General features: G+C 54.2%; 1 protein-coding gene across 3 annotated transcripts in view; it reads right to left on the bottom strand.

Moving 5' to 3' along the window:
- Window positions 1-6489: 6489 nt before the first annotated feature.
- The window catches only part of CADM1 (cell adhesion molecule 1), a 172609-nt gene continuing 155425 nt past the window's right edge, over window positions 6490-23673 (bottom strand). For 2 of the 3 annotated variants that reach the window (XM_072884718.1, XM_072884719.1), the window contains 2 exons: window positions 7967-8098; window positions 6490-6825 (listed from right to left, as the gene is read on the bottom strand). In XM_072884718.1, coding sequence (XP_072740819.1) covers window positions 6707-6825; window positions 7967-8098 — 251 coding nt within the window. In that variant the 3' untranslated portion in view covers window positions 6490-6706. Of the gene's footprint in view, window positions 6826-7966; window positions 8099-23425; window positions 23459-23673 lie in introns of all 3 variants that reach the window. The other variant, XM_072884717.1, reaches the window with a different exon arrangement.

Genomic DNA, 23673 nt, shown 5'->3' with positions numbered 1-23673 from the left:
AAAATACTAGCCCGAGTGCTGCTTTTCAGACGGACTTTGTTTTTTTCCCTTCACTGAAATTATACATCCAGATAAAGCGCCGTTCACTTAAACTCAGAAGAGGGTAATGTGCGTGAGGGAGATAATCTGCCGCAAATGGTTGGCAAAGGGGAACCACCAGAGTTACGGCCTTGTGCAGTGCAGGGCTGAGCCGCTCTGCCGGGCTCGCGGGTCTCAAGCAAAGCTCGTTCCACCTCCTGCGCTGTCAACGTTGTGCCTGCGCCGTACTCACCGCAGACCGCTCACCGGCACGGTATTTGGCACCTGCTTGCCAGAACCACCGCGCAGCCCGACGCGTACGGAACAGCAGCTCCGGGCCTCACGCAGCGGGGCGGCTGCGGCTGCTGCTGCTGCGTGGGGACGGGCTCCCAGCATCGCCTCGACCCAGGGAGGGGGAGGACGAGGAGGGGCGGCGCGTCCCCGCCCGATCGATGCCGCGTGGGGCAGACATTATCCCACGCTACCCGCCACTGCCTGCAAAATGGGATTGGATCTGCAGAAAAAGCTATTAGCCCGCTGTCAGGGCCCTCTGATGAGAAGTGACTGGCTGGCGCGGATCGATGCTGCCGGTCGCGCCTCGCCCCAGCTCCCCGCTTCTTTCTCAGCAGCAAGTGTATTTCAATCACAGAGCTCCGAAGTCAGGTACGTTTTACCTGATGTAAGTTAAAGTGTCATTTATCACTAATTACCTGATGCGGCACAAGCATTCAAAGCCTTGCCTCTTAGCAACGTCAGCCTGGCAGAAAAGGCGGTAATTATGCGAGTCAGAATCGTTTACTAAGTTAAAATAATTCCTCTCTGTATTTGGTTAAAAAAGAAAAAAAAGAATTCTTTTACTTACCTAACAAAATAATCGTGCAACGAGGACCAAGTGATTTAGGCAACTCGTGAAAATGCTAACTTCGGGGCAAACACTACATTCTTATTTAGGTAATGATTTCGTAAAATCTGGAGATGTCCTCCGGCCCCTTCAATGCGAAGGCTCAACAGCTGGACGCTCCGCGTAGCCAAGGGCTGGGTTTGGGGCTCAGATGCTCGTGTTCAGCTGCCAGTTACTGCCTGGCAGTCCTGGGTGGTTTTGGGAAATAATCCTGAAAGATTTGGACCGCTGATAGGATACATTGCAGACTTTGTTCTTTGGATTTCTGAAAACCACCAAGGCCATAGGAAGCTTGTCAGAAGCCGAGACGCGCCGAGACGCTCAACGGCAAAGCCTGTTTGGCTGGCACGCTCTACATGGCAGAGGACGAAAGATATTGGGTGCGCGGTCCGGGACACGAGGAAAATGGCTGCGACTTCTTAAGCCCTAGCAAATGAACTCAAGGAGGTTTCTGAGCCGATTCAGTTCTCTGCCCGGCCCTAACCGGCCGGACAAACGTCTCATGCCGTCGCTTGCAGCGTAACTGTAACCGCACAGCCAGATGCGGGATGCTGGCAGAAGTCTGTTTGAGTCGCCCGAGAGGAAGGGTTAAGCTCCGGTTGTCCACACAGACCTCCTCATTCCCGGGGTCGCAACGACCTAGAAATGAGGACCTTTCGAAGCTGCAGCTAAGTAAATCCGTGATCTTTGCAAGCAGCGCTCCCTCTTTGGGTTTCTTTCCCAAACAGATGGATGCTGTGGCATGAAATTGCCAAGATTAAAGGCAGCAGTGGTTTAATACGGACGACCGGGCAACTGGCTGGGCCATTCGAGGATGGGGAGGCAAAGCCTTGGCAAAGGCCCCGCTTGGCACTCACGGAAGGTAAACGGCCCGAGAGCAAAGCAACTGCGCTGCCTTCGTGGCACACAGGCGCTGGCAAAGCCGCAGATAACGGGGAACGGCCCGATTCGGGGACGGGATGAGCGAGCCACGCATGGCCATAAATAAATCATGAACCCTCCGACACGCGGACGATTTGTTCTCAGAAGAGCCGCGGCTGGCAGCAGTTTCACCGAGCGATGTTCGCAACTGGATTCTTAATAGGCTATTAACGTTCAATCGCGCTTTTATCGGTTTTACTCTGGAAACCGAAGAGCGGCCATAACCAAAGGCTCTCTGTCCTCTCCCCAGCTCCTGCCGCAGCCGCGCTCTGCTCGTGCGGGCTTGGCTTTGCCACAGCGCTCGGCAGATCGCCTCCGAGCATACTAAATTATTGACAATTACTGCAGCTGAGCAGCAGCAGGATTGCGTTTCAGGAGGGACCACGGCGTTAATATCCCGGCTCAAAGCCCTCGGGGAGGAGTGCCGACTCGAGCAACACAATGCGTCAAATTAGGAATTACAAAGAACCTCTCCCCCTTGCAACATACGGAGATGGATACTCGAGGCATCTCATGGCGAAACAAGCGCAGAAGACATCAGGTTGTGGCATTCACGGAGTACTCACCCGCTGTAATATCTGTACGTGCGTCGCCCGGGTAAGAGACGCGGGCCGGCTCTACCTACCTCAGCCTGGAGATGCTCCGCGCGCCCGGCGGTGACAGGCGGCGGGGACCAGCCTTTTCTCCCAACGTGGCTCCAGCTCCATGAGGTCCCAGACGGATTTAAGGACGTGACGTTACCACCTCAGCCGCTTCATCTCTCCACCGAGCGAGAACGCCGGGGCAGCCCCAGCCCAGGACCTGCGCGCCTGCCACCGACGAGGGACTGGGCGCGGCACGCGATGCCGCCCGTTCCCCCCCGCTGCCGTTATTTCCAGGCAACGTACATCGGATGCCATTATTGACTGCGGCTAAACAATAATCCCAGCAATAATCTAAAAAATAATTGTTTGAGCTGTGCCACGTGCAAGTGCCACTACCTGAGCGACCATACCCGTAAGGGGTTCAGGGAAAGGGGAACGAGGACCAGGCGGGAAAGAAATTCGGCTGCGTCTCCAGCGCCGTGACCTCGCTGTTGACACCACGAGCGCGTGACGCAATTAGCCCTGGCTCGGAGAGGAAAGAAGCATCGCGAGCCAGCATCGGGGACCTGTGGCTTCAAAATCTCTTGTGCGTTGAAAGAATTAAAAACCAGCCACCTTAACCATCAAAGAACATGTGTTCACACCCATTTCACGTACGAAAAAGAAAAGCCGCTTCTCCTGGTTTGCCCTACGGTTTTTTCCTCAGCGTCATAATTTCTCTAAGAAAAATGTTGTTTCTCAAATAACTATATTAAACGCACCGAGCGCTCGAGAGAGCTGAACACCGGCCGTCGAGCAGCAGCAGCCGCCGCCTTTGGCACGCCAGCCCAGACGCGTACAGCTCCTCGCAGTATAGCCCAGTTTGCTTACGCGTGGTCGTTCCGGCGGCGCGTATCTTGGTAGGATCTCCTCAGCAGAAAGCAATTGGTTTCCTCCTCCTCCTTTGTCCAAACCAGAAAAGACCGATGCTTCCGATGTCAGCGCTGCGGCCGCCTCATAACCTGACTCCAGGAGACGCGGCCAGGGGAGACGCCGGAGGAGGAACGAGCGCCGGGTTCATCCGTAGCTACGCCGAGACCGCGCAGCGGTGGAACGGATGCCTGGGGGCAGTACTTTTCGGTGGGGTTCGGTGTTTCGGGGTGAACAGACGTCGCGCGCTACGCTTCTGAAATCCCGAGCGTTTTAAAGGGGCACGCAAGAAAATCTGACAAGGACCAGAACCGAACCGGAGACAGGAATGGGGCGAAGGAGGTGACACATTTCAGCGCTCGCCTACCGTTACAGGATTTAAATATTTGTCTGCTGTTAAAAGCTTGTGTTCCGGGCTGCCCCCCCAGCAGCTCGGGAAGATTGAAATATCAGTTACAGATCAATTTTCTCCTTAAGTAAACACCAATGCAGGATAAGGAGCATAAGAAGATGCAGTCAGAGCACCGCCGACTGCAGGCCGGACTTCCAGCTGCTCACAGCAAGGTTAAGCCTGGCGATTAATTAACCTGAGACGATCTCCCCGACGGCACATTTCAGGCTATGGCGCTGGGAACGGGAAGCGGTGCCGGCGTTTCGCTGCCCCACGAGAAGACCCGCGACCCGTAGCAGAGCTCGCGGCCGCCTTGGACGGGGACGTCCCCGCACAAGGCAGCCCCTCTGCACCCCGCAGCATCCTCCTCGGCAAAGGACGCCAGCCTGTCGGGAAGACGAAAATAAGCTTTACCTAACGCCCCGCAAATCGCACAAGGCAGGCGGTGTGCAAGCGCGGACTTTCTCATCACCGGGCGCTCTTTTGCTTGGATCGCCATCGTCCTTGCCCGACTTCGGCGAGGAGCGAGGCTCTTGCCGTACCCCCCGGGTCCGAGCCGCAGGGAGGAGGAGGGAGAGCAGCCACTGCCGCGGGCAGAGCGGGCAGGGCAGGAGGGCAAAGCCCGCGGGCAGCGCCGGGCCGGCACCCGCTCAGCACCGACGGCTCCTCCGGGCGCCGCGCCGGCGGCGAGGGCCACCGTGAGTATCGCCGCCGTAAGGGCGGGGGAGAAAGAGAGCAAAATGAGCGGTAGTTTTGTAACATTAATTTTTTTTTATTAAGAAGACAGATATTTTATAGTACTCCTTTTCCTTTGTAAAAATGGTATACATGAACCAATACAAAATGTGAATGGGAACAGATGGATATGTATTTTCTTACATTGTAACATCTTCCATGGACACCTTAAAACAGAACTGGCCTAAGGGGAAAAAACAAAAAGGCCGGGTGAATAAAGAACAAGGTTGTTTATCATCGGTTCCGCGTCCTTCATTTGTAATACTCCTTTAAACAAGGTTGTTCTTTCTTCACGCTTCAAAATCCTAATGATCTAAAGCTGTACAAAGTAATACTCAACAATACATTTCAAACAGTGCACTGTATACTGAAGAAAAAATACATAAACCGATATACAACTAAAATTCGTAATTTCCTGGTTTTTATCCCGGTTTTATTTTACTTTTTTTTTCTTCCAATGTGTGGGGCCGAAATTTTGCAATCTACCTGAGACGGAAAACACCAATCAAAACACATGAACCTGAGACATGTCAACATTGTAAGTCAAAGTTACGTCGGTAACACTGCACTACTGTACACTTCCAAAACAAAGATGGGCTGCTCAAAACCAGGATGCCAATCCCGCGACCGGGGACGGGGAAGAAAAGCCCCCGAACTCCAACGTGCTGACTGCTGCTCACCATGATGTGGTTTGGCAATGGTGCTGAAGGCTCAGAAAAGAGCTGCGCTCGACAAAATTTGCTTGGGAAAAAAGGGTATTTCTGCGAGGTTCTTCTCGTGAAAAGGGGAAAGGGAACGCGGCGGGAGGACGGAGCGGCGCTCTGCCGCCCGGCCACCCCCTTCCCGAAGGGCTCCCGCCTTGCAACGGTCTGCCCAGAACGACAACCGCGAAAAAAACCCCGCGCGAAAACGCTCCTCCCCCCGAAACCCCTAAAAAAACCCCCTGACGCTAAGATTAATGCTTCCCTTAAATAAATCGGCATACATTTTCCACGTAGACACAGTAAAAAAAAGTACCGCTCGAAATCCAAGACTGCTCACCCCCAAAATTCAGCATATGTAATTTTGACACCGTCTTCTCGACGCGGTCTGCTACCTGCCACGATTCTAATTTACCTAGCTTCTCCTTTTCACCTATGGCTTTGTAAGTCAGTTAGCACTGTCGTTTTAACGCGAGCTCCCACGTTTCGCTTAGCGGGTAGGAAAAAAGGCGGTCTTGCTCGTCCGGCTGCTCCGCAGGCCCGGGCTGCGGCGGGCGCTGGGGGAAGGCGTCTCACCCGCCGCGGCCCGCGGCCGCGCGAGGAGGGGGAGGACGGCGCAAGCCGGGCGCTGGCGGCCCCCCGCGCCCCGGGGGCTTCGCCCTCGCCAGCCCCGCGGGGAGAGGCCGGCCCAGGCGGGGAAGCGGGAGCGCGGGGTTTGCGAGGCCGAGGGCCAGCGCAGACGTCCCCCCCCTCGCCCGGCGGAGCAGCCCGCAGGCACGGCGTGAAAGGCAGGCTGGGCGTCCCTCCGGGAGGACGAGCCCCGCCGCCGAGGCCCGCTTCCCCGCCGCCGAGCAGCGCCTTTGCCGAGCTCCAGCCCCTTTCCTGGTCGCCGCCATCGAAAGCACCCGAAAACAGGGCAGCCACAACCGGGCTCTCGCCGGTTGTTCATCCGAGCCTTCACGACAATAGAGGGGATGGGACATGGGCACACTGAACTGCAAACTACGGAATCTAAGATGTGCTGGTTCTCCTCCGATGAGCTCGAGTTCCGAACAGAAAAGGGCGAAGCGGAAAAGAAAGGAAAACACCTTCAAAGAAACCCACCTGCTCCACGGGGTCCCAGCAAGCAACTCCAGAAACAGAACAGGGAAGGGGAAACGAAGAGCCACAGAAACCCGAAGGGAACTAACGCACAGAAGCCCCTCTTCTTCCCAGCCTCCCCCCGACCCGAACGAACAGAAATTAAACAAGGCACAGAATCTTCTGCAAATGACTTCACTAAACTAAATCCAAGCTGGACTTGGCCAAAAAAAGAAAACCCAAACAAACTGAGGTGTCGAACAGCAGAGTGTACTTTACGAGGAACATTTTTACACAGCAAATCCCGGACCCTCCCGGCCTCACGACTCTCCACCCATTTGCTTTTTTTTCTCTAAGAAAAAGACACAAGCTGGTTGCAACTTCCAATATCACTGTCTCTGTAGCGTTTAAATAGGGCCAGTAGTAACCGTCCACGGTTGGACACCTCATAGAAACCAAGGCTGCTCTAGATGAAGTACTCCTTCTTCTCTTCGGAGTTGTTTTGTCCTCCCTCTGCGTTGATGATGGCTGTGTCTGCGTCGGCCGCGTCATCTGCTCCTTTGGCTTCGTGGGTGAAGTACGTACCTGCAAGGGAAGCGGGAGGGCGCGTGACTCGTCGGGGGCGCCTGCAAGGTGCCGAGGGAGCGAGCGACGCGGCCGCCAGCGGAAAGGGAAAAAAAGATGCGAAGCACGGAAATACCAGCCTGGGGCAAAATGAAAAACTCACGGCGGCAACCGGCAAGGCCGATGCCGCCCGGTGCGGGAGCCCCCTGCTCCTGCTCCCGCTCCCGCTCCCGGGGCCGGAGACCCCCAGGGCCGACCACGCACCGGGCACCGCCGGCCCCGCTCCGAACCGCGACGGCGGGCTGCTCTCGCAGCGTCCCGCTCGGCAGGCAGGTCGCAGCCATTTCCCCCTCTCAGAAGCACACAAGTATCGGTAAAACGGTGTTTTAGACGCTTTACTTAAAGGAGAGAAATCTTTCATCTCCGCTTTCTCTCGCCCCTAAAGTGCTTTAGGTTTTTTTTTTCCCCTTTCCCCTCTCTCTGCAACATTATTCACTCCGTCGCGGCTGCGGTCGTAACCAGCCCCTCGTTCTCTGTGTGCTTCTCCGAATAAAAACCCGGTTAACGTTAAAGCGTTTCGTACAAACGTATATTCAGAGGAACAGTCACGATTTTGCGCGTGGGTTTAGAGTTGCTCTGGAAGTTGTAACAAGTTCCCAAAACGGACCGTTTTGCACGTAACCCACAAACCCGAGGCAGCGCGCCACATACGCATCGGCTCAGGTCAAGGGGGTTTCGTAGAGGGACTCCCAAATTTCCGTTTTAAGCTGCGTGCCGACGTGCTGGCTGCAAGCTTCGGGGTCGGTTGAGCTGGTGTAGCTCCGTGCATCGTTCCGTGCAGTAATTAATAAGTGGGACTGCAACGGGAGGTAGCGGGCGACGGAGCTCTTTGAGAAGAGCCCAGCGCGTCCCACGACCCGAAACTGGCATGCCGGGTAAAGGCTGCGTCGGGGGCAAACCGCCGTCCTGCTCTCCTAAGCCCCAGGGGCACAGAACGTCGGCGGGCTGCTCCAGCCTTCCTCCCTTCCCCATGTCAAAGGGCTTTCGGGAGACACCCTTCCAGAGCAACACAGGGGCCTCTCGCATCAGACAGGACAACGGCACGAGCAAAGGGAGGCCCGTGCCGCGTCCCCTCCTTTTCCGGGTTCGGTCTTTGTCTTACCTTTATGTCTGGCAAAATAGCGCCCTAAAATGATGAGCAGGCAAAGCATTGCAAACACGACCACGGCCACGACGCCACCAACCACCGCATGGTCCACGCTCCGTATCGCCCCTTCCTCACCTGCACGAGAATCTGTTGAGATCAGAGGAGGAATAAGAATTCGGGACTTATTACGATGCACTCTGAAGGGTTTGGCTGCAGCTGCTCTCGGGATTGGAAAAGCCACCCTTGTGCTCTCGAAAGGAAAAGGGGTGAAGCACGGAGCTATCTAGACAGATGAGTTCGGGCAGAGGAACTTTGCCCAAAGCCGAACTGATCTGGCGGCTCGACTTGCAAGGTGTTTTCCGCTACAAGCAGCAGCACTACCACTACGCACGTGGAAGACAGCTGGGAGAGGGAGAGCAGAGATGGAATAGTTGGTGGACAGGTATTTTTGGAAATTCCCCTAGGACGCTCCCCAAATGTCAACCTCCCCGGGGGTGGGGGCACAGGGAACAGCAGGACGATATGGAAATATTAGTCATTAGCTCTGGAGACACACCGTTAACAAACGCCCTGCCGAAAACATTTCAACTTCAGCCCCAAAACCTCCTCGAGCAGAAAACGACCGACCCAGCACGGCAAACGCAGTTACAAGCATCCTCTCCCCGCCCCAACAAGGCTGCATCACTCAACACCGCCTTTGCTGCTCGACGCAGCTCCCGACGTCCGAAGACGCGCAACTCCTACCCCAAACTACAAAACCCCCTCGAAACGCAGGCAGCGAGCAATAATTGCACGTTGCCGCCAACTGCTTTATTTCATTTATTTAACTCCTCGCCACGCAATTAGTTTTCCTTCCTAAGCGCCTCTCCCTTAGGACGCCGTCACCCGGGAGAGGAATGACTTCCTTGGCGGAGGAACAACTCCAAAATGAACCCAGAATGAGCTATGGCCATGTAAAATGAATGTATAGCAGTGTAAACAATTTTAATTTAAGAACGCAGCTACATCAACCCTCTCTGCAATCCTAATGGCAACTGAGATTTATAACGTAGTAAAAAACAATTATTCTCCCGTTGATTAATACATTAACATTTTGGAAGAGAAGCTAAACCACTGTATCTTTTTTTTATCGAGTCAAGCGCAACACCTCCATTAAAATGATTTACCGGCCATACCTTACAATTTAAGCACAGCAGCAACAGAAACGGTAAAAATCTTTTAACTTTACATGATTTGTGAAGTCATACGTGAAGGATTTACCATTTAAATCTTTCACTACAAGAAGCACATGGCCTATAAATCTGTCCTGCATGCAGCTGCCCAGACACCTAAGAGAAATGCTTTTTACCAGGAAGACTGAGAGTGCAAATGCAAGTCAATTTTAAAGTAAGATTTATCTCCGTCTCCCTCCAAAGAACAGAGCAAATCTCTGAAGCCTCCACCTCTAATAATATTTGAAGTTTATCGATCAAGCGTACAGATCCGTGACAGCTAAAGGTAATGGTGCTCTTTTGAGCTGAAACCCGATACAAAGCTTTCGAGCAGCAGCCCGGGATTTACGCTTTCTATCGATATTTCCAATTCTGCTCCGAGATTAAGGACTGGGGGACCTAAGTAAACAACTCGTGACTGAGAGCGCTATAAAGCACCTTTTAATTAAAACCATTTAAGAAAAAACCCCTCCGAGCGTTGCTTCAAGCGACTGCTGAAAGCGGGAGCTCTGGCACAGGCAGCGGGACGCCCGGGCTGAATCGGGTCAGGGCGAGGAGGACGTTAAGGGACGCACGGGAGAGCAGCCTCTCGGTGCCGCCGTCCCAGCGCCCCTTTCAGCAGCTTACCTGCCAAGCTCCAAACCGCGCCCAGAAAGATCCCCCTGCAAACCAAAAGCCTTCGCTGCCGCGTCATCCGCGCCCGAGCCGTTTCGCTGCGGTAAGAGCGTGCCAGGGAATCGGGGAGGCACGGCAGAGGCGGGGGCTTTTCGCAGCGTCCCCGGCAGGACCAGCCCGTCTCACGGGCGCTTCCCCGCGCTCGCCGCTTTGCCGAGCGGCAGGTCAGCCCCGCTCGCCGAGGGGAACGACGCCCGGGGAGCGCAGCGGTGTGCCCAGCAGAGCACCCCGCCTGGGCAACGGCTCTGCTGTCTGCCCAGGACAGCAGCTGGGGAAAAACCAGCAGTGCGGGCCGTTCGGGCAGCTACCGCTCAAGCACAGCCTGCCCTTCTCCCGGCGGCTTTTAGCTCGGCTAATCCGGGCCTTTAAGGACTCGCTCTCCGTAAAGCAACCAAACCTGGCTCACCCGCTGGAGCGGCTGCTTTAGGCAAGTTCCACTCCAGCTTTTGGGTTTTTGGTTTGTGTGGGGTTTTGTTGGTTTTTTTTTTTAAAGAAACTTAGCACCCAGCTCCGCTCAGCTGCGCTAGGGAGGAGACAGCAGCATCCCAGACCGGGAGGATGAATGTCTCGTTGACATCTGGAACAGCTGAGGAGAATAAACACACTGAGTTACGGCTCTATAACGCGCTTCGAGCAGGATTTTGCATCAAGAGGCGTTTTTTCTTAATCACCATAAAGTAACGTTCTGGAAAGAGGAAGCCTGAACGCAGGTTGGTGCGCTCGTCCTGGCAGCGGCCGCCTCCGCGCCGACCCACAGCTGCAGAGCCAGGGCCGGGTTCCTCGACGCCGTGCCAAAGCCTCGCGCCCGACATCCGTCACGGCTTCCCTTCAATTTGCAATCAGTCGAGAGCAGGGAGACAGCGTTTCCCCGAGAAGGGACTTTTGCATAAAGCATGGCAACCCGTTGCGGCCAGAACAGTTTATTAAGTATGATTTTGTCTCCCGGGACAGGCAGGGCCGTTTTTCTTAATTATTTCTGGTAAAAAAGACCTCTGCGAAGTGCCAGCCGTGAGTTTATTTTATCATGCGCGTAGCTAAACAGTTCATCTTCAAGCTTACACGCTACAGAAGAATTACATATCTTCCGAGGATGTCTAGCGGCTGCAAACCATCTAATATCTAGCGAGCACAGCGGCGCTACCCAGCCACGAACCAGACTCACGTGCCGACTCTCGCTCCTGAAAACGCGCGGCCCAACGGCTGCTCTGCGGGCGCGAGCGCAGCACCCGCTGCGGCACCCGTGCAGCCTGCCGCAGGCGGGGACCGCGGCGCGGGCAGTCAGCAGCAGGGAGCGCGAGCCTGCCGGCTCCCGGGACCCGCGGCAACGTCCCGAACGCGTCCCCGCAGGTGAAAGAGGCGGAAGGTCCGTCTTAAAACAAACGCGCCGCAGCCAGAGCCCCGAAAACACTGAGACTTCTCAAAAGAAAATCCGCCTCCTATCTTTTGCATGGGGCTTCCATTTGCTCTCCAAAGATGCGCTACTCGCAATTTTTAAGAAAAAGTCACATTTTTGAAAATTCTTGAGGCCCTCACCTGTTCTTTCTTCTTTTTAAACAGACAGGTAAAAACAAGACGCCTCGAGAGGCCAGGGACCGCGATCCCCACGGCAAAGTCAGCGATGCCTACGGCACTGCTAATACCGCTTTCGCACCCCAACCCTTAAATAAAACCCTCCGGTGACGGCTCTTCTCCACGCAGGCTATTCCAGCGCGATGCCGTCCCCTTCGCCAGACGCTCCTCCTTCAGCGCCCCCTCTCCGCCTCAGCACCCCATCGAACTCCGCGTGCTCCAACGTACGCGCCCAGCGCCAAGCCAGTTCCGCCTTCCGGCGCAGAAGGCACGGCATGGCACGGCACGGCCACGCCAGCGGCTGACGGCCGCTCGGCCGCAGACCCCATCTCCAGCGCTTTTGGACACCGCTCCCAGCAAATCAGTTCGTACCAGCACCAGAGCGGCTATGTCATTTCCTGTCGCTCCTTCTTTCCTTAGTAATTAAAAAAAGCGTCAGGTCTGCGGAGCAAGGAATAACGCCCCAAATTTGTGCCAAGAGAGACTTGACCTTAAAACCCGGCATCTGCTTTAAAATGCTGCCTCCAACTCACAAAAGCTATGCCCGCTTCCTATCTATGATTAAAAAAGAAATCACAACTTTATTACTGAAGAGGGAGCAGGCGAGATGGCAGGAACTGACAAAACGCCACATTATTTGCTAATCCTAATATGTTATTCTTCCTTCAGATTTGCTTTTCTCAGCACCAATTCAATTATAGATGCTACAAATCCTTCTGACATTTAATTCCCTCTTGTCAGAGAGTAGTAAATGTATACATGCCGAGCCTTCCCATTAAGATGTTAATATACATTGGAGCACGCTGGCCTTTACGTCGAAGAGTCAGAATTGTTCTAGTACGGTTTTGGTTCTGGTTTGCTCGTGGCTTTTTGGCGGGCGGGAGCGGAAGGAGGGAGGGAGGAGCGGGGAAGGGCGCGGACGTCGCTGCACGTTGCGCGCAACGCGCGCAGCCACGGGGCTCCTCGGCGGCTGCTCTGCCCCTCAGCCCTACCCAGGCTCGCGGGGTGGGGCTTTGCGCGATGCCAAAGCACCTTAAAGGAAAACCGCAGCGATAACGGTATAATCCACTTGCGATGGCTGAATATCCGCGGGAAAAAAGCCAGCGTTCTTTTAAGCTGCTGCGACGCCTCCCCCGAGAGAACAGCACGGACGTGCCCTGCGTCAGGGGGATACCGTAATTGTATCTGAAGTAGCACCCACGCCGCCCGCACGAGATGCGGCTCGAGGTGCGGCGGCAGAGAGCACCCAGCCCAAGTTCTGGCCAAGAGGCGGCTTCGGGAGCTCTTAATTAGTTTTGGCTCGTTATTGTAACCAACCGCTCACGTACTCAACAAAACAGAGATGATACCGCTTGACCACGAAGCCTGAAGTTTTCCTTTAAACGAAAAGCGCGATTCACCACAGGGTGCGTGGCCAGAAGAGAAAGGCCGTTCCGAGGGGCTCCTGCTTGTCCCATCCCCACAGCACCCGACGGAGCCTCCTGCGGGTCAGCAGCAGCGGGCGCTCGGCCTCCACGTGAGTACCGCAACTCACGGGCGCGCTTTAAACCTGCGGCTTCGTAGTTACGGGGCTTTATGCAGTGGGAGACGCTTTTTCAAAAATAAATGCATTAACGATCTCAGGTTTTCTAACGTTTCTGCAAGTGCAGCTGTTTCAAAATCGCTTTCTGTGGACTGTCTCAAGGGTGTGAAAAAAGGTGGCAGATTTTAATAGCAGTACCCTAACAATGCCGGTCAAGCGCTTACAGCAAGGTTTAGCAGATGGAAGACTTTTCTCCTCCTAGCTACTCAATAAAAAGGTTCCATTCGATTCTCTTTTTAATGAGGCTTGGGGGGAAAAAAAACCCAAGTACCCATGCATATTCTAGCTGAAAGCCTAGATATATATAAAGCCCACATATATATACACTCTTTTAGTAAGGGGCAGCATCTCAGGATTAAGAGAAAGACTAGACTGGACCTGGCTGACGTTACTAGCTGGTATTTTAAATCTCAAGTATAGCCACGCTAAAAGCTGCCGACCTATTAGGAGCAAACCCCTTAATTTTTAGCTTCGGCGGTCGTGGCCGAGTTTTCAGAACCAGGCCCTGTAAAGCTCAAAGCGCCAGGTTTGGGATCACCTGCGTGACGGGAGCCCTCTGCACCCACCAGCACCCTGGAGCGCCCGAAGGCAGCGGCTCAGAGCAGCCGGGGTCCGGGGCTGAGCTCGGCGCCCGTCCCGTCCCTCGCCGTCACGAGCTCGAACAGCATCTCTCACCGCTTTCCCCGCGGGCTCCGGCACGGCTTCCCGCTACGGCTCTCCAGCTCCCGGTACCAGAGCTGTGATACAAGCGCAGCCCGCGGAGACGGAGCCTTGCCCGCTGCGTGGGGGCTCCCGTCGCCTGTCCCCGCTCCTCATCCTCCTTCCTGCTTTACGTCTGGGACGCCGTCGGGGTACCTCTGAACAGCCCTGAACTTGTTCCACGCGCATTCGTGCTGTAAAAGCAGAAATTTGGTGGAGATTTTTGTGCAAACGCAGTATAGATGTTAATTTTGGCGTATTTGGATTTATTGCTGCGCTCCCACAAAAATTTACCTCCTATTTCTTGGTAAAAATTTATTTCAAGCCATTGACGTGGGCCAAGGCGGGCGGAATCTGCGTGTGTGCGTACGTAAGCGTGCACGCAGGCTCCTGGGATAGCTACCATGCTCCCCAGGTGTTAATCTAACATCTGCGTCACGGTAGGGAAGAGAAAACCTGCATCGCCTCCTTTGAAGAACCCCTACCTTTAGCTCAGGTTTAGCTTATCAAGTAATTAACACACCACCGTGACCTCAGCTCCCACATTTCCCTGCTGGTGGCCGTTTAGGTGCTAACGGCCTTAAGGCACTTGTGCGCTTCCGAAACACGGGTAAGCCAGCGATTCCTCTTTGCTAAGAGGTAGGAAACGTAAAGCTAGCGCTAACGATTCCCCAGTGCGTTGGCGGTGAATCCTTTTGCGGAATGAAGTTTTCCAAACGAGGGAGCAGCCCCACGACGGCTGCTGGCGGGCAGGGCCGGGGGAAGAACGGGCTACGGAGCACTCCTCCACGGCGGGGGAGGACAGAAGTCACCGCCTGCACGCGACAGGACGAGCAACGATGTTATTCGTTGCTAGAGCGCGGCATTAAGCCTGCTCCCCCTCCTCTAACTTATTGAGGGACTGTTAAAGAGTAGCGTTAACCTGTTTGTCGTATTGTAATTGAATTTGGTCTAATTTAAGCCGGAGAAACTCGAGGAGTTCATCCTTCTTCAATCAATAAGCTCCCCTTCAGCGACCCATTTCAAGATCGCTTCATAAAAAATAATGCGCTTTGTTTTAATAAATTTAATCGCTATGACAGGCGCTCAATGTTTATTGGTTGTTTCTTCAGACTCCTCTCCGCTAGCAAATGGAGCCCCACTCACAATCAATAGCAATTGATTCATCAGCATCCCCCTCGAACAAAGGCGCTAATCAGCTTTTGATTAGTTAATCAAAGCCGATGCGAAGGCCACGCGGGCCCTGCTTGATCGCTCCCTGTTTTGCAAGAGGCGCGGCAACACCCTCGAGCAAAGCGGAAAGACCGAGGGGAGCGGGCTCCAGGCATGCCGCATCGGGGTCGCCGGCAGCGCACGCGGCACCGTGTACGTGCGTCTCTGTAGGCGCGCGCGTACGCACGCAAACGTACAGCCCTTTGCCCGAGCGATTCCCGGCACGGCAGGAACCCTCCCCGCGGGGCTGCGCCGGGCTGCACAAACGCCGCAGCAGACTAAGCAAGCCCGTGCCGCGGGAGCGCAAGGCCGACCCCTTCCCTGCCCTAGGGTTTTTCTACGTGGGGAACGAGAGGAGGTTTGCGAGTGGCACGGACACACACAGCTCGACCAGGAAAAGCGAGTACAGCTCTGGAAACTAGCTACCTGGATGGAAGGCAAGGGATGCGTTACTTAATTGCACAGTTGGCAGAGCCTCCGTTGAAGCGTTTAGCGGGACAGCAGTACCTGGAAGGAACAGCACACTGAGCAAACACGGCAGCAGCACCGACGCCTTCAGCACGCCACGACCCGCCCGGGGCGAGCCGAGGCGCGGGCACGCACCCCTGCGTCCCCGTGCGCTCACGGGCCGGTCCCGAGGGCTCCCGGCGCCCGGTCGCGCCGGAGAGGAGGGCAGCGTTCCCGACGGAGAGCTCAGCCCCGGCACTCACCTGGACCACCCGTCCGACAGCCCCAGCGTGCTGACCCCGTCTGCAAACGGGAGCGCGTTTCAGCTTCCCGGGAGCCTGGGCACGGGTGACGGGACGGGGGGCAGAGTCCGGTTCGTAGGAGAGAACGGCCTGGGGCTGTTTCTCTAGTGACACGGGCGTATTTGGCTTGGTACGACTCGCCTTTGGGCGTACGTAAACGACCGAGGGCAAAACAAGCAAAATTTTGAAATTCTTAGGGGGGAAAAAAAAAATCAGTAGGCGAAGCGGACGCTCCAAAATGGGTGTATGGTAGTGCCCAAAGGGCGCTCGCACTGCCTTCTGTAAAGTTCGGGGGGAATTTTGACTTAGGGTTAAGGAAAAAAGGAAGCGTTGAGCTCTGTTATCAGGAAAACGCGCTAGCCCTTCAACACGCCCACAGCTGCCCGCGGCGTGCTGCCCGCACCGCGCCGGGACAGGGGCACGCAAGGGAAAGGCAGGGCCGCTAGCAGACACCCATTCTGAGGAATTCCGCTGTGGAATTGTTCCCCGTTCTTCTCTTCAATTCACCAAAAGGTGTATTTTTCTTTAGAAAATACAAATGAAAAAAAAATCATACAGCTTAGCAGAGCAAAACAATTCTTTCCCATCCACACAGCGATATTTAACAGACACCTAGTGCTTCTTACCTATGAGATCTGGCCCAGGCCTGCAATAATAATCATTAGTATCGCTCAGGTGTTAGCATACATACCAAATCATCCATCGTTTCTACCCTCTTGGCCAAAGCATACCTATAGTGGCTTCCAGGAAGAGATGCCGCCCGTCTGATGGGATACGAGGAAAGCGTTTGACAGGAGGAGACGGGGACTCGGGGCTTTGCTTTTTTGGCGTGAGGTTTCGCTGCGTGCTCAAAGCCCCGCAGGGAACGCGCCGGACCGCGCGGAGGCAGGGGGCTGCGGTCCTGCCTTCGGGGCTCCTTTACCGTGCAAAAAGCCGGCCGGCGCTCGGCTGGGAGCCCGGCCGTGGGAGGGCAGCGGGTACGACGAGTCTGCAGAGACGCTCTGAGAAGCGGGAGCGAAAAAATCGGGCGAACGTCTAAAAACACTTAGGCAGACTCTGGCAAAACGTGACGATCAGAGGTTCAGATGGCATCTGTACCGCTGATACGACCCCCGTTTGGAATACGCCAGCTGCACCCGCTGAAGATGCTTTTATTTGTCGTCTGGATTAGCGCTAATCGGCGAGGGCCGACGCTCAGGATGTATTCACGTAACTTTCAGTCCAGCGTGGGTAAAAAGAGGTCCAAACCATTTACTGGGCTTTGCCTCCGCTGACAGAACCACCGCCTCCTTTTTGTCCCCAGTCCGACGCCCGTATTGTGGGAAATCCCCAAGCGGCCGCGAGCTAGTGCTGGCCATGCTTTTTAAAGCCGGTTTCACACAATACGGCAGTCGAGTGTTTTACGAACGTAGGGTTTCAACCCAAGCGGCCTCCAAATTGGCATTCCAAAAATGGTGGCACGGCAGCTGGGAGGGAACCCGAAACGTTAAGTCTCACCACCCTGCACGCCTCCCGCCCCGTTTTCAAGGGTGCCACACAGAAATGGGTGCCAAAATCAAAAAAAGGGAGGAAAACCCCAACAGAAAACAGCGGACATCCAAGCTGCGAGACCGAGCGTTGGAGGAATGGCTACACCACAGCAACTATACAATGCAACATGGCCAAGACGCAGAAATCAGAGTGGAACCGGTATCTAGCGAGGAAGAGCAGCGGTTTACCTACGTACTAGCCCTTACCTGAGAGATCCCCATAGTCCAGCTCCTCTGCCGAATTGGGCAACTGAGTAAAGCCTTACAAGTAAAAACAAACTCGTTTTTCTCTGCGTCTCTCGAGCGACAAAAAACAACACACTTAAGAACTGAGGATGAACTTCTTGGGGGGGGGGGGAATAACGCGTCAATCACTCGCTACCTTCTGCCGGTTTGGGCAGAGTAACTCGTAGGACAGAATTGCAATAATTTCCTTTATTACAGACAGAAACATTCCTCAGTCTACACTGTTGGCACACGAAACATAGAATCAAAATCACTCATTCATAACAGCATGCAAAGAACCCCAAACTCTGCCTTTTAGTCATCACGGGGGGCAATTTCCCAATTTAGGCCAGGTCCATTTCGGCCCTGTATACATACGGCAATGCAAAATTGTCGTCCAATTTTCCACAAAATTCAATCTTTTTTTGGTAATGTTGACAAGCCGGGCAATTTATCCATTAGCGAATATTGCAGATCGCGTTTCAAAACTGTAAGGCATCTGTACGTGCAGACTGCAGGCTGCACCTTCTGCAAAAAATCCGACAAAAACTGGCTTTTGCATTTTCCCAAATTTGAGGCATTTACGAAAAAAGTATCTGTCCTCAAAGCTGATAAAGCAGTTAGGCGAGGCACGCTCCGGGGAGCGCAAAGGGCAGCTAACGCTGTCTGTAAAGCCACTACCTCCTCTTTGCTTTGGGACTCTGAGAAAACGTTGGGGCGTCCGCGGGAAGAGAGAGCATCCAGCCAAGCGAGCCGCTCGGCACGGGCCCCGGGGCAAGCCAGCGCCCGGCGGCCCCAGGGATCTGTTTAAAGGAGGGTCGGTACGGCGTTACTACTGACGGCCGGCACTTGCGGCAACTGGCTCCTGCCGCTGGCCGCTGAGGCAAATGCATTACGGAAGGAGAAAAAAATATTTCCCGTGGCGAGATGCCACCGTCACTGGCCACTGGGAAACCTGGCGGCGTCAGCTTGTGGACCGCTAAAACGCCGACTTTCTTTTAAATAGCAAAGACGTTAACGCGGTACAGGCGATGCGCAGACCGTCCCCCGCTGGGAAGCAGCAAGGAGAACGTAGATATATATTTTTCTCATTAAAAATAAAACTCATTTCCAGTGACTGGCTTTTAAAGACATCAAGTCACCTGGAAGCTACGGTCGGAATTATCTTCTAAAGTGGGAAGCCGTTCAGATTCGTAGCGAGAACTGTTGTTTGTGCGCCGCTCTTGGATTTCAGGGCGGCCCTCTTTTTTACTGTGATACAATATAAAAATATAATTACAGTTGACTCGCAGAAGCACTGGACGTGCAAACCTGGGCTCGGAAGAGGAGCCGTTCAACTCCTCTCTCTCCAAAATTGCTTCTCTAGAGTCTTCCCTTTCACTTAAAAGGAACTACATTTTCTCAATAACAAAAAAGGGCAACGTTGCATTTTTTATGAAGCAAAAAAATCTTTTTCAAAAGAAAATTTAACAATTCAACAATGCGGTTTCTACCTGCACCTGGTATACCTAAAAATGCCACCGAACAGTATTAAAACCTGTTGCGAGGCATTTTAAACGTGGTAAATTACTTTCTGACTTTTCTCATTAAACTTTTATATCGGCCATTAAAGCCCCTTCTTTTCGCTTCTGATCAGAGCGAATGGAACGTCTGCCTGTTCAGGAAAGGAAAGCTACCTTGCCGCTCGCCTACCGGTTCCCCGTCAAATACTAAGGCTTAAGAGGGCGCAGCCGGCACGCCAAGCCGCGGCTGCCGCAGCCCGAGCCGGGTGCTCAAACAATGCCACGAGCGCACCGGTTATTTACAGGTCGCTATCGATGGAGCGATGCTTTGCGCCGCTTCCTAAGCGACCTCTGGTTTTTACGGAAAAGACGATTTCTCTTTTGTTTCAAGCTGTAAATAACCAATTAGGCATTCCGGCTTATGCCGCATATTCCGCGGCGCTGCACGGAAAGCTTAACGCGTGCAGAGCGCTTTGTGATGTTTTATTCAATCGCCCCAAGGACTGGATCTGTGAACTACGTTCCGGAGTGTATTTACTATTAGCTGCACTTTTAAGTAGGGCATTTTCAGAAGGAAAAAAGGCAGCTGGACAGGCAGAGCCGCCTGGTAACGACAATGCAGAAAGTACGGAGGCTTTTTCCTCGTACGCCGTCGCATCTGGCGAGATCTGCGAGCCGCCCAGCGCTGGGGCATGGCCGAGCTTCTGGCTTCAGCCAAGTAAAACTCATTTTCAGAGGCTGAGCGCTATCGGGAAAAGCAACAAGAGCTTAACACAGTAGCGTTAAATGCTCTCGTTCAAAAGCCTGCTAAGGCTGCAATTAAAAATTCAGACGGGCCTTCGGGGAAGAATTTCCAGCTTATAAAATAATTTACCTGCTGTATTATGGGCAAGGTATTTTCTTGTCACTCTTCAGTCACGACTGGGACGTTTTCGTTATTTTAACCTTCGCTCCGGGCTTCCTGCTTTGCCAGCTTCAGAAGAGATTTTTTTCACCCTACCTTTTCATGAGGACGAGCAGAACTTCTGCCTGCGCCGAGGCAGCAGCGCCTTGTCTCGGCCTCAGCGGGGGAGCCGAAAAGCAGCTCGGGGCTGCCCCCTCGCCGAGCCCTCTCGGCGCGCGCACCCACGCGTAGGGGGCTGCCCGGGGACAGCTACGCAGCGAGCGTCGCTCGTGCAACGGACACCGCCCGCGGTCTTGAAAAACCGTGCAGGAGCTCTTTCGGCTCGTTGCTTACGACAGGGCGGGGGCCGAAATTTGGGAAAACGTGGCGAAATGAAGTCATTGCTTCTGCTGGAGCAAAAGACCGTCATGTATAAGGTCATGGCTGCTTATACATGTCCCGCTTGCGCAGGGGGCAAAACGTGAGCCGGGCATCTCGCCCCAAGGGCTCCTCAGAGGGCAGCGGCCCCGCCGAGGAGCAGCGGCGGCCGAGAATTCAAAAACTCGCACGTTGATTTTGAGGGGGAGAGGGGCAGGAGAGAAGAAAAGCAAGGGCGAGGCAGAAAAAGGGCTTGCTTTGCAGATTCCGCGGCGGCAGGCTCTGGGAGACGTTACTCTCCTGGCTCCGCCGAGGTCTGCCCTCGTTTCGGCTGCAAATAGGCAGGGCACCGCGATTTCAGCCCCGCTGGCACCCCGACGCCAGGAAGGGCAAAATGGGAGGGAAGGAGGGCTTAAGCTCGGTAAACCCGGCTTAGTGCGGTGCAGCAGAAGCACAAGCCTTCCTGCCGGCCATGACCATGCTGTTATTGGAGTTCTGGCAATGAACAGTGCAGAGAAAGGAGAAAGTGCATCAGAAAATTTACAGTTAAGCTCTCATTTTTCAACAAAAGAGTTAACAACGTTCGTGCTTTAAGTCACTCATGCATCGCTGCCGTCAGCTCCATTCCGGAAGGAAACGGGAATGGCAGGGGCTTTGCTACCGCTTTTACATGCACACACACATACAGGACTCCTTTCCACCCCAGTCCTCTAGGATACACTCCAAAAAATTGAATTACTCAAAAAGCCCTTCCCCGATTGAAGCATCGTGCTGGTTCCACGCTAGCCTTACGTTTCGTTTGCTTTGCTATCAATCTCTTTTTCGGGTTCTTTTTTTGGTTGTTTTGTTTGGTTTAGGTTTTGTTTCATTTTGTCTTCCCCCAATCCATTTAAAATCGTTTTTGGAGAAAATCCATTTGGCTGTAGTTCATGCCCATGCATTTCTAGTCATTCACAGACATGCTCACTCCCATCGGACATCGGTAAGAACAAATGGCCAACATACAGAAACACCTGGTACACTCCAGACACACTCCAGCAACACAAGCTTGGAAAGAAAGCCCGGAGTCTTCAGGGGAAAAGCACCCCCCGAGGGCAAGCGCGGGGGGGTCAGCGCAACCGGCTGGCTTTTAAGGCAGGAAAGTGTGCGGCAGCTCGTTTGACTGCGATCGCTTGTCATTTCAGCCGTCGGCCTCCTCGCAGCAGCAGTCCTCCCCCGCAGAGGCGGAAGCATCGAGGGCTCCTCCTGGAGCTCCAACCACGCTTTTCAGGGCTTTCCCCGAGGCAAGTAAAAATGACGGAAGCCACCGGGCCTTGCATTAAAGAAACGGGCTCGGCCGGGCGTCCCCTTCTGCATCGCCCACCCCGCGCCGCAGCCTCGCGGCTCCGCCTTCAGCCATGACGCGGGGCCTTCCCGCCGGCCCTCACGCCCGAGCGCGACGCCAGCCGCGCGCCAGGAAGGCCTCGCCGAGGCCTCTAGAAACGGCGTCAGAAGGCACGCTGCTGTCAGGGCCGCCTCATCCTTCCCAAATCTAGGGATCGACGTCTGGACCTGCGCCTTTCTAGGGTCGCCTGAGAAAACCAGCGAAAAATGGAACCGCTTTCTGACGCTGCAGGCCGCTGTTCTTTTGCCGGAATGCATCTACCTTTTCTCTGCAAATTCAGGCGCTGCAGGCAGAGCGTTTTGGCCGGACTGAGCAGCGCTGAAGACTCTGTCCCGGCCGCTCTCCCTACACTCCGCCTCGGAGAGCTGCCAAAGCAGGACACCTGGCAACCACACCTGCACGGTACAAAGCGCTCGCTACGGCCAGAATCACGGGGCTAGAGACTACAAGGAGCCCGGCTTCCTTTCAGGCTCAGCCCCGGGTCTCTCCCGACTGCTCTCAGGCACTTCTGAGAAAGCGAAGGGCCAGGCCGGTGCTTCAAAGGAGCAGTCGGACCCTCACCCCCCGAGCGAGTGCCACTGGGCAGACCTGCGGGTAGTTAAACTGCGCTGCTATCTTCAGAGTCGGCTCTTCGAGGCTTTCCCCACGGCTTAACGGTCGGGCGATTAACGTTTTGCCTTCCTCCCACTTTCACAAGCGTTAGCGTAGCGCTGGATGAGACGGCACTTGGACTTTTACCGCCTTGCCATGACTTTCGTTGCGGTAGCTACAAAATTACCGATGTTGAATCTTGACGTTAAACACGCATAGGGAGATCGGCAACGTGTAGAAAACAGGAGTACGCCTGGAGGCTGCCGACTGCTATGTCCAGTGGGAACATGCATCCAAGTAGGCAAGTTACTTGGGACAAGAACTGCACGTGCCTCCGCTTGATGTGGGGCATCGCTCCTTAACCATCGCTTTACTCCGTCCTCCCCCTACCATCGCCCCAGATACGCCTCGTTGGGAGCAGGCAGGGAAAAGAGGTCCTGCTGCGTTACAGATCTCTGTCAATAAAAGAAACAGTCGATTCATCAGAGTTAAAAGAAACCAAAATAGCAAACTCAGATATGGATTAGCCTTAATTAAAATTGTCAGAGGTTTTGGTTCTGTAGCTGAAAAGCGAGCTCGTGCCAAAAACCGGCATGCTCAACTTCCAGTCTGAAGCGACTATTTAGGCTCACTTTGGAAATGTAGGAAGCTAAGGAAGCTGTCAAGCTGTTAGCTAGACTGCCTTGAGCAGATGAGCAGGGTTAGTTTGCTAGACTGCTATGCCGGTAGGGAAGCGTTGCGATTTGTTTTCCAAATCTCCTTCTGCAGCGCAATAATGCAAACTTCACTGCCGACCTCCGAGGCGAGCGCTCCTCTGCGGAGCATCCCCACGCCACCAAACGCTGCCCCACGCCGGCGGACCCGCCACCTTGGGAACTCAAAGCGGAAGAAAAAGGCTCAGGATTTCGAGCGCCTCGTAAAAAATTAACTCTGAATTCCTGTTTTCAAAAGCGGGACTTCTTCATGCGTGAAGCGATTGCCCCCATAAGCAAGACGACCAGAGAATGGCTCGCTTCCTCGGCACTGCTCGTACGCCGTTTCCACGGGGCTCGGGGGATCGGTGCTTGCCTGGCACTGGAACGACCGGCTGCGAAGCTCACAACAGAAATGACAAGACCAGACAGACTTTCCAGCCTTAAAAGCTATGTTGCGTTTATGAGATCAGTCCACCTGAAACACGGTTTTCCCTTGAAGACTACGTTTCCCTTTTTTGCTTCCCCTTCCCAGGCTTGTCTTGCCACTCAGCAGCGCTGAGAAATAAGATAAACAGGAATGTGATACCAACCGTGAACTGCCGGTTCTGTCGTCGCCGTTGTGTCTACACACGGGAACAGAGGATTGGAGGAAGGGAAGAAACAGGAGGAACAGCATGCAAAAAAAGGGAAAATGGAAAAAATGGAACAGATAATATATGAGCAAGCTTTCAAAGAACATTGCGTGACAAGCAATAATAAAATGAAAGGCAAAAAGCATTTGAAGTGAGTTGCACTGTTTAGAAGACATGCCTCCAGTTCAAAAGCTATGAGCCTGAGG

The sequence above is a fragment of the Ciconia boyciana genome, chromosome 20 (assembly GCF_034638445.1).
Source record: "Ciconia boyciana chromosome 20, ASM3463844v1, whole genome shotgun sequence".
Taxonomy (NCBI): domain Eukaryota; kingdom Metazoa; phylum Chordata; class Aves; order Ciconiiformes; family Ciconiidae; genus Ciconia; species Ciconia boyciana.
Note: the sequence above shows the minus strand (reverse complement) of the source record. Positions and strands in the feature narration are given on the sequence as shown.